General features: G+C 30.5%; 1 protein-coding gene across 1 annotated transcript; it reads right to left on the reverse strand.

The window, feature by feature from the left end:
* Positions 1-805: 805 nt before the first annotated feature.
* On the reverse strand, positions 806-8,878 carry cplx4c (complexin 4c). The gene is made up of 3 exons (XM_042712999.1): positions 8,541-8,878; positions 4,099-4,186; positions 806-1,888 (listed from the first exon to the last, which is right to left on the reverse strand). Exons 1-3 carry the CDS (start codon positions 8,702-8,704, stop codon positions 1,664-1,666), a joined length of 477 nt encoding a protein of 158 aa, XP_042568933.1. The 5' UTR covers positions 8,705-8,878; the 3' UTR covers positions 806-1,663.
* Between the last annotated feature and the right edge of the window lie 2,744 nt (positions 8,879-11,622).

Consider the following 11,622-nt stretch of genomic DNA (forward strand, 5'->3'; position numbering starts at 1 on the left):
GATTTTTGACAGTTGAGGGACACAGTTAAGGGTATAGATAGCAGATAAAAGTTTTCATGCTTGTTGTTTGACTCTGACAGTAGATGATGGTTTATCACAATGGCAGTTTAATTAGTTTTGCTGCATAATGAAGGTTAATTAGCTGATGGTGTTGTCCCGTTTATCTACTTTTTGCACTTTTCACTTTGAGATTGTCATCAGGCTCTGATGGTTAATTCATTATAGGGTTAATGTTTGGGGTCAGGCTTGGAATTAGGTAAAGGTTAAGTCTTGAACAATGGTTAACCGTTCCTAAACGTAAGGTTTAAGGAATCATCAGTTACATTTTGGTCTCAAGGTTTAGAAAATAGATAATAAAATAAAAGTCTAGCTCTTCAAGGGTTAAATCATGCCTTAAATGTTGTGGTTAGAGTTACATGTGCATCTTCTTCATGCGTGTAATCAAGTGACCAACAATACTGATCAACTGCATACATAAAATTTGTGTAGGATTTTCTTTAAAACAATTTTCACTTAGAAATTGCTAGTAAATTTGACAAAAAATTACAAACAGATGGCAAGTAACAACTGAATTAAAAATAACATTCTGAGACTGAAATTGTATTTTGTATTTTTTTAAACATACTCCAGTAATCTTTGTTTTATTTACAACTTCGAAAAAAAAAAATTTTTTACAGTGTACTCAAATGCAAAACTTCATTTTATCAGAATCATTATTAAAAATCATTATAATGCTATTAATCTTCAGTACTTTAAATACAATCAAACACATGAACTTGGACTCATTTTTTTTTATGTAAAGATGGCAAATACTTTATTTTGAATTCATGCTGACAATAGAATAATACAGTAAAGTACAGTAATGCTGACTTAAAACATAAAGAATGACACAATGAAGCCAAATAAAAATAATTTGTAAAACAATTCCCAAACCAATTGTGGACTTTAACACATCAATAAATAGCCGGGTAAATCTTACAAGTAACAAAATTTAAAAAACATATTTTTTGCATTGCATTTTTTCATTATGTATTGAAAATTAACCATATTTGTTATGCATCTTCTCATTACTGTAATGTGGAAAAAGAATGATATATTTAAATGATTGCATTTTTACATGACTCCTAATTTTAAGTGTTTCATTAGTGCAAACTACTTCAGATGAAGCAACATTATTTTAACATGTCCTCTGATGCTTATTGTTTTTCAGAAAAACAGAAGATCTCCACAGCTTTGCATTGCTTTACATTTTTCATCCAGATAGGACATGATTCTAGTTCAGTCAGATTTTAGAGTTCATTCTGGACAACATTCATATTTGTTAATATATTGTCCTCTGATATAAGTTGTTTGATTAGCAGAGGATGTTAATCCAGAATGTCCTGCTTGGCTGAAGCATGTAGAAAGCCTTGTAACCTCTATAGCATATTGCACTATTACCCTCTTAAAGGGACAGTTCACCCGAAAATAAAAATTCAGTCATTTTTCAGTCACCTTTGTGTCATTGCATACAAATGTTGTTCAGAATAAGATTTAAAAGTCATACTACAGGTTAAAGGTGAATAGATGAGGACAGAACTTTCATTTGAGTAAAATATCCCTTTATCATTACAAATATATACATTTTAAAAATCCATACTTGTTGGTTTGTTTAACCGAATAATCACATCATGACACATTTTTCTTCCGCCACCTGTTTCACCTCCGTCATCGTGCTCTGAGCTTTGGCTTTGATCGAATCAAAGTCCACGTCCATGTTCTGGAGTTTTCCCAGAAAAGAATCGTTCAACTCTTCCTGTTCCTCGTCTTCATCCACCATCTTCGCCAGCTCCTCGGGAATGTCCAGGTCGTCTCCGGCCATCTGGACAGTGGCTTCATCTTGAGCACTCTGTTTACAGGTGCAAAAACAGGTGTAATAAAACTGTTTTAACCTTGTAAAGCTTGACATATTAAATACTAGTCTGTTTGAAATGGAACAGTTTAGACAAAATATTATAACACAAACTTGCATATGCGTGTTGTATCCTATTTGATCCATCAGGATTTTAAGGCTCTTATAGTGTGATATAGTGAAAATATGGAGGAAAAACAGCTCAGTTTTATTTAGAGGCCCAAACTGAGAAAAGAATATGCAATTTGGAGCAGATGCTGATATTTATATGATCAAAAAGTGCTGAAATTCTGAAGCTTGTTATGTAAATCACTTAGATTTTTATAACAGTATACCAGATACTTACATAAAATTATATAAAATCAATAATGTGTCAAGTAAGATTACAGGTGCATCTCAATAAATTAGAATGTTGTGGAAAAGCCCAGGTTTCTTTGACAGTGGCCTTCAGCTCATCTGCATTGTTTGGTCTCTTGTTTCTCATTTTCCTCTTGATAATACCTCATAGATTCTCTCTGGGGTTCAGGTCTGGTGAGTTTGCTGGCCAGTCAAGCACACCAACTCCATGGCCATTTAACCAACTTTTGGTGCTTTTGGCAGTGTGGGCAGGTGCCAAATCCTGCTGGAAAATGAAATCAGCATCTTCAAAAAGCTGGTCAGCAGAAGGAAGCATGTGCTCCAAAATTTCTTGGTAAAACTGGTGCAGTGACTTTGGTTTTCAAAAAACACAATGGACCAACACCAGCAGATGACATTGCACCCCCAATCATCACAGACTGTGGAAACTTAACACTGGACTTCAAGCAACTTGGGCTATGAGCTTCTCCACCCTTCCTCCAGATTGTAGGACCTTGGTTTCCAAATGAAATACAAAACTTGCTCTCATCTGAAAAGAGGACTTTGGACCACTGGGCAACAGTCCAGTTCTTCTTCACCTTAGCCCAGGTAAGATATGCCTCTGACATTGTCTGTGGTTCAGGAGTGGGCTTACACAAGAGGAATACGACAACTGTAGCCAAATAATTCCTTGACACTTCTGTGTGTGGTGGCTCTTGATGCCTTGACCCCAGCCTCAGTCCATTAATTTGTGAAGTTCACTCAAATTCTTGAATCGATTTTGCTTGACAATCCTCATAAGGCTGCGGTTCTCTCGGTTGGTTATGCATCTTTGTCTTCCACACTTTTTCATTCCACTCAACTTTCTGTTAACATGCTTGGATACAGCACTCTGTGAACAGCCAGCTTCTTTGGCAATTAATGTTTTGTGGCTTACCCTCCTTGTGAAGGGTGTCAGTGATTGTCTTCTGGACAACTGTCAGATCAGCAGTCTTCTCCATGATTGTGTAGCCTAGTGAACCAGACTGAGAGACCATTTTGAAGGCTCAGGAAACCTTTGCAGGTGTTTTGAGTTGATTAGCTGATTGGCATGTCACCATATTCAAATTTGTTGAGATTGTGAATTGGTGGGTTTTTGTTAAATGTGAGCCAAAATCATCACAATTAAAAGAACCAAAGACTTAAACTACTTCAGTCTGTGTGCACAGAATTTATTTAATACACGAGTTTCACAATTTGAGTTGAATTACTGAAATAAATGAACTTTTCCACAACATTCTAATTTACTGAGATGCACCTGTATATTTAGATGCTTAGTTTGATGATCAAAACATATAATGCAATGCAATACAATGATGATTTTATATAGCAGGATTATGTAACAGGATTTTACAGATAATCAAGTAAATCTACGTTGCTTCACTCCAGTAAGTGTTCATCTGGAAATATTAACAATATTTAATAACAATGATATTCTCACATTTACTTTATAAAAATCTGTGAAGATTTGACTGCAAAAAGACATGTGAAGCACGAGCTGAAGCTGAACGTTTGTACAATTACACTAAAAGAGCTTTTACTTGATAAAACCCCTCTAAACTATCAATCAAAGGCACAGATTGTGTGCAACAGGTTTTTCAGCAAAGTTTTCATCATTTAGAGGCTTTGGAATTTTGATTTTGATACTTTACGGTTTAGATTATGGTTAGTGTTATTTTAGTTTGGTTTAAATTTTCATTTTATTATATTATGTCACCCCAAAATCAAATCAGAGTAATCTGGACATGTCATTTGTTAGATTATCCCAGGATGTTCTATTATTAATAAATATATCTCCGGTTGGTTATCATGATGAACCTGTGATCTGTTACCTGTGGTATTCTGTATTTGTCACGCATCAGCACTCGTAAGTTTGCTCGCTCTGCTTTTTTTGTAGCAAACTCCTTGTCCCTGGCGATCCTGTCAATAAAGCATGCAACATGTTAATGCATTGTTTATTTAAAGGTTTTACGACATTAGTTCATGTTAGACAACAGCTAACCAGATCTACTAACAATGTGCACGTTCAGGATTTTCTGAGGTCTTCAGCTTTACAAACACTTTGCTGTGCGTCACATGCACCAAAAAATAAGAAATTATATTTTGTTGAATCAAAATTTAAAAATGTTAATTTAAATGCTAAAAATGTAAATGTTAGCATTAAAGATTGTGCATTTTTCTATTATTTTTATGAAAATTAAGCATATTCTTATGCAACTTCTCATTGCTGAAATATGAGAATATATATATGTAATAAAAAGTATCAATCAGGGTGCATTTCCTATTAGAGTCACAACTCCTGCTGCAGAAAACACCCCCAACACCTTTCACGGACTTCTTTACGCACTTAGGCTTCAGTCTTTCCTCAGCTTGATGCCAAACATAATGTTTCCCATCAGACACAAATAAATGAAACTTGCTCTCATCACTATATAAGAACTTCGGATCAGTTTTCCTCTCTTCACACAACATGCTCCTCAGCAAAGGTGAGTTCAGCCTTTTGATTCTTTCTGCTGATGAGAGGTTTGATCACTGCAGAGTGTGCTTTCAGTCCGAATTCTCTTAAATGTGCCGAGACCCTGATCAGTGCTGAACTGTTGAGCAATTCCAGCTGCAGTGCTGAACCGATTTCCCATTGAGAGTCTCTGCATTATCCTGTTCTCTTGTTCATAATGTGGACGATCAGCCTTTTTAGGGGACTTAAATGAATTAGTGGCATTGTAAATATGCAATATTCTAGAAATCTCAGATTTGGAATGACCAGCTTCTCTTGCTATCGCTGCTATTGGCCTTCATCTGGACTATCTGATGCCGCAGGCTTTCAGTCATCTTAAAGCGGCCCACCATCTCAGTGAAACTGAGGAATGCTGCCAGTTAAATAAGGTCTGTCATATAATTAAGGAAATTAGCACCAGGTGCCATATTAACACCAATAACTGGGAGGTATCTGTGAGTGTTCTTTAATTTTGATTTGTTTTTCAAATATCTCATTTTAGTTTTTTATACTGTGCTTCAGAATGCAATTCATTTATGAAATATGCTTAAAAAACGACTCTTCGGGCTCCTATTAGGATAACCAATCAATCTGAGCATCTTCCTAACTAGTTCTCACAATCGTATTACTCTGACCCACAGAGATTAGCCATCGTTCATACGGATCTACAGACTGTTGCTCACAGAAATAATAAATAGCCCAGTTAACTGCACTATAGCTGACCTGCAGCAGGATAGAGGCTAAGAAGGTTAGAAGGGTTTAGAGCTAAAATATGGAGCAGGTGGCTTTATATCTCGAGTCAAACAGGGACGACGCTGTAATACTTAGTAGCCAAACCCAGTCCAGCTATTAAACAACATACAAATGCAACCTTTGCAGTCCCTAAAACTACTTTATTATATTACTGATTATATTTTTTTATTTGTTAACTGAAATAAATTCAAATAAATTAAAAATGAAATAAAAATTAATTGTTTTAAATTAAAAAAATAACTATGAGGAAATAATCAAAAACTAAACAAAATGACAAAAGTAGAAAAACATTACTAAAAAATTAACTTAATTTAAAATGAAAACAAAGCTAATTCAGTGTATTCATAAAAACTATTATAGTACATAAATATTACTAAAAATTACTACCAAATTCACATTTTTATTTTTTTATTATAACTATTTTTTTTTATAATTATTAAATTATTTACTTAACATTTTTAGAATTACACCAAAAATTACTAATTATTGGAAAATAAAGAAAAAATAATAAAAATGACAAAAGCACATAATTAACTAAACAATTAATTAATTATAATTGTGAAAAAAAAAAAATACTATATATATATATATATATATATATATATATATATATAAATAACTATAGTAGCTTTGGCACTGCTATTTTAGTATTATTTATGTAAATAAATAATTGGATATAAAAATAATTAATAAAAATATTAAATAAATAACACTGCCACAGAAACACCTGTGTGTAAATCTGATGATTTTCTGATGTAACTGGTTGTTGTGGTTGGATCACACTAAAGGCCGTGACCTTTGACCCTGTAAGGACTCTCGTGACCCAGTTCTGGTCTTCATGCTATCGGGCATTATATAAAGAGATGAGTTCCGAGACGTTGCAGTAACAAGCTTTCACACTTTTCACAGTTTTCTCATCTCACTCCAGATCTTCAGATGTCCGGCTGGAGAGTTTAGTGTCTTTATTTCCAAGAATTAAATGAATGCACACAGAACTGTTTTTTTATATTTTAAATCATGACAAACAATCATTGTAATATAGTGTCAGGCATCTCTGACATCAGCGGTGGCGGCTGCTTTATTGGCCGGCAGGATGCCACAGGAAATGGGAATTAGGATAAGACAATAATTACAGACTAAGACGATTTTATTATGTTTATAAACATCACTGTGCACTGCGTGGAATTCAAAGGATCTAAATAAAAGCCAATACAGCTGTCAGTAAATGATGTACTTTTGCAGAAATATTAGGATGTAATATTATTACATAACAATCAGGCTTTTTATTTTATTATTATTATAATTTTTTTTTACTTTGGTACTGTATATAATGCAGTAGAATTCTCATACATCCAAAGTTATTAGTAATTATACTTGATAATAATTATTATTTATTATTTTTATTTATTATTTTTATATTTATCTAATTATTTAGTAAATAATTTTCTATTAAAAAACTATGCTATAACTTTGCTTAACTATGCTCCCACCAAAATACCATAGTTATACAAATAATTACTATGGTAACTGTGTGTGTAAATATTGGATGAAAAATAAGTATTGTTTAATTAATTATTTTTTAAATTATAAGATTGTTGTAGCCTAAAAATTTAACAATTATATATAAAAAAAATGTTAATTGAAATAAAGCTGAAATAAAATCTAATATTAGATGAAAAAATATCAAATTAATTCTTTTTACAATTATAAAATGTATTATTAACAAAAAATTAAGCTATTAAATATTATATATATATATATATATAATTATATATATATATATAATATCTATATACTATATATATATATATATATATATATATATATATAAAATGTAAAATGAAATGAAATAAAATATATATACTGTAATACGTGAAAAAAATAATAATACGTTTGAGACCACAATAAAATGTCATGAACCTGTCTTCATAATATCTGGCCATTAATGAAAGTCATTAATCTCTGGCAGACACTGAGTCACTGTGTTGTTGTTAGTAAATGTACTACACAAATGTGGTCACATGACATCCAGTTTCTGCCCTCTCATTGGTCATCTCTCCATCACTACTTATTTGCATAAAGTTTTATGCATTTATTCAATTTTAATTCGGATGAAACTGAATTATAGTTTATCACTGCTTAAATTGCCATCAGTATTAATGCCCTTTGAAAGCAAAAAATCAAAAACAAAATCAGCCAATCAATTATGATGCTTAATATTCAATTATGTGTAACATCCAATAAGATTCACTGAAAGCAACCAAAATAGGTCTGTGCTTGCTGGTTGTTCTGATCAGGACATTTTGTGGTTAAAGTTGTCTTATTAGCTGATTTCCAAGTTTTTTTTTTTTTTTTTGTTTGTTTGTTTTTTACCTTTGTAAGGCCAGTTACATAAACTGTATTAAATTTGTATGAGTTGTTGTTTTTAAGTAATTAAATTGAACCAGTTTAATCTGTCACAATATTATAGTCTGTCACCAGTCTATTTTCCCCAGCATCCACTAAAGCCATCTTTACACTGCATGTATGTTTATTTACAGACTGTTTAATGCTGCTTATGTATTTACACAAAACATTGCATAATGTAAATATTGTGTAAATATGTAAATAGCCTATTAATTAAAAAAAAAAATCAGGAACTCATTAGAGAGCAAAGCTGCAATATCATGACTAAATTATTAATCATTGCTTTTGATATTGTATAAATGTCAATTAATAGAAAGTGTGTTGTTTGTTTGTTTGCAATAACTGTTTATAAATTTTAAATGCTAAGAACTGTTTATGAACTTGTTTATTGCTTTTTAAGGATTAGTAAATCAAGATTTTGCTTTGGTTATTTTAATAGCATGAAAAATAAAAGGGTTATTCAAACTTCGTGATTGGTTATAACGCTCAACGGTGCGAACCGCGCGTAATAAAAAGAAATTTGATGCAATGCGGGCAAATTAACATTTAATGTAACGCCGCAATCGACACTTCCCATGCATTTCAGATTTTTTGCATGCATGACACGGAAGTTTGACTCACTTCTCCTCGATCAGTTGTTTCTGATACTCCTCGAACTCTTCTCTGCTCATTCCTTTAGACGCCGCCGACTCTTTTCCGCCCTCGCTCTCCTCTCCGTCGGTGTTTCCTCCTCCTGTCATGTTCTTCAGTTTGTCCCCCAACATCTGCTGCAGGAGGAAGGACATCTTCTCTGCTTTTAGGCCTGAAGAACAGATGAACTATCCAGAATCCACTAGTTCAAGTGTTTGACCCAAGGCTTTCCTGTTCAGAAGTTCAAGCTATTTGAGCTCGTTTTGGAGCAGCGAGAACTATATGAAGACAATAGAGGTGTGAGTTCCAGATTTGGCACCTGTGATGAAGATGAGGGTGATGAAAACGGCTCAAGAGCTTAGCTCATTATAAATGCCTCACCTTGGGCCAAGGACGAACGGCTGTTATCTTCATGCATAATTCTGCTGATCTGAAATACATATATCAAGTAGTGTTCATTCGTTTTATTAACAGAAAACATGTTCAATTTTGTCCAAAAGTCTGCGACAACTAGTGAAAAAAGTTTTTTTTTTTTTGCATGCTTTTCTAATATAATAAACATTTGTAATTGCAAATACATGAACATAAAGCCACAGTATGTAACTAAAATTAAAATGATTGAATATTATAAGAAATAATAATTAGACCTATTTAGTAAATTATTTTTACTGTTATACAATTTAAAATAAAAACTATTAAAAATTGTTTTTGTTAATTGCAATAAGGCTGATATAAAATATAAATATTAGGTGAAAATAATTATTATTTATTTTACAGTTAAAAAATTGTTGTTAACTAAAATGAAAATATTAACCAATTGTTTTTGTTAATTGAAATAAGACTGAAATACAAATCAGATATAGATATTAGATGAAAATCTCAACAAAAAGTTCTATATAATGTTATTATATTATTCAAAATATTAATAAAAACTATAACTGTTTCTCAAAGATACTAAAATAACCCTGATTGTATTTACATTTATATATATATATATATATATATATATATATATCCACACACAACACACACACACATATAAATTTATATATATAATATATATATATATACTATATATATATTATATATATTATATATATGGATATATATTAGTATATATTAGCATGGCAAATGAAGCATGCAGCATTAATCTTTTTTATTATTTTTTTTAATTAACATTTTACTTGTGTTATTATGCCACTGTGTTGTAGTGAATCCTTTTTTTTTTTTAAATCACATTCTGAAATGTAATTAGAGGGTTTAATTTAACCTCATTTCACTTTGATTAGAGTAAAAGTAACTTTACCCCGCTGTTCTCTATGTGAAGTGTGCCTACGCATATAAAGGTGAAAAACTGAATGCTTTTATTTTCTCTTGAATCAGATCCATTTCTTCCTGCTGTGCTGCCTGTGGACAGGAGCCTCATAGAGGTTTGTTTGAATTCGATCTCCATCTTGTGGTGAGTATAGTGAAGTACAGCTCTGAACTAAAAATTTCAACAGTTGAATATTATATTTATTTATCGCTCAAAAAAAAAAAAAAAAAAAAAAAAAACACACACACACAAAAAAAAACCCGGCACGTATGTAGCAAAAGGAATTTGTTATTAAATTAATTTAGAATATTTAGTAACTTTGTGAACCATATTGGCTTTAATATGCACAGCAGTTCTTCTGGTACAAATGTATATATTGTGCAATCAAATGCAACTATCTAATATTGAAATAAATCATTTTGATATTTTGTAACACTGCATGTATTTTGTGAACTATTAGAGATTGAACTACAAAAAGAAAGCACTCTTGTGTGCTGGATTCCACATGGCTGGCTGTCCTGAATGATTGAGTGGGTTTTAATGGACGCGCTGATGTTTCTGGTCAGTGTTTGTCCAGACAGAAAAACCTCAGGCTCCGTCTCCAACAGACAGCATCTCTCTAAATTCACTCTCGTCCTTTATGAAGTCGTCTCTGTGACTGACAAAACCATTCTGAGGACCGTTTTAAAAAGAGTTTATGATGTTTATGGCTGTACACATTCAAAAGACAAAATGGTCCAAATGACTTGCAAAGCCTAATCCCAAACCGCTGCATTATTCAGCAATAATAATAATAATAAAAAGTATTATTGTTGTTGTTATGAATTTTGTTGTTGTAGTTGGTGTTTTTGACGTTGTTGATGTTATTCATTTATTATTATTATTATTATTATTATTATTATTATTATTAAATTATTATAATATACTAACTGTGGTTAATAATCATAGAACTTTTATGATTATTAACCACAGTTATATTATAATAATTTAGTTATAATATTAATAATAATAATAAAAAAGATAAAATAATAATGTTTTGTTAATAATAATAATAATAATAATAATAATAATAATAATAATAATAATAATAATAATTAAAAACATTACTTTTAGGATAAAAGTAGTTTTTAATTATTATTATTATTATTATTATTAACAAAACATTATTTTATTTTTTTATAATTGTGATTGTAATTATAATATAACTGATATTAATAAAAATAATATTTTGTTATTATATTAATATCAACAATAATATATATTAGCATTTTTTATAAATAAAATTATTATTTTAAATTATAATAACCATGATATTTATATATTATTTACAGTTACATTTTATAATATAATTATTATTATATTAATAACAAACAACAGCAGCATTTATTTTAAATTAGTATTTTATTATAATACAATACTTATAATTATATAAATGATGAAAACAACAACAAAATAATAATAATTATTATTTAAATTGCTGTAATATTATTGTAATTGTAATAGTATAACTGATATTGCTTATTATACATTTTTAAAATAATTTTAATTAGAATATTCTATTCTGTTTTTATTATTATTATTATTATTAATTATTATATCAACAACAACTAGCATAATAATAATAATTATTATTATTATTACTACTACTACTACTGTTACATTTAAATGTTTTTTGCAGGTTACAAGTAGTTGCATTTTCCTGATTTTAATTTATGAATAACTGTATTAAATTTACCAATAAAATAATTTTTTTTTGAC

Source organism: Cyprinus carpio, chromosome A2, assembly GCF_018340385.1.
Source record: "Cyprinus carpio isolate SPL01 chromosome A2, ASM1834038v1, whole genome shotgun sequence".
Classification (NCBI taxonomy): domain Eukaryota; kingdom Metazoa; phylum Chordata; class Actinopteri; order Cypriniformes; family Cyprinidae; genus Cyprinus; species Cyprinus carpio.

Bases quoted from the DNA above. Each gene is read 5' to 3' on its own strand.
- cplx4c (XM_042712999.1), bottom strand. From the start codon at position 8,704: ATGTCCTTCCTCCTGCAGCAGATGTTGGGGGACAAACTGAAGAACATG. The intron at 4,187-8,540 runs GTGAGTCAAACT...CTTTATTGACAG, and splicing joins AAACAACTGATCGAGGAGAA to GATCGCCAGGGACAAGGAGT. The intron at 1,889-4,098 runs GTAACAGATCAC...ACCTGTAAACAG, and splicing joins ACAAATACAGAATACCACAG to AGTGCTCAAGATGAAGCCAC.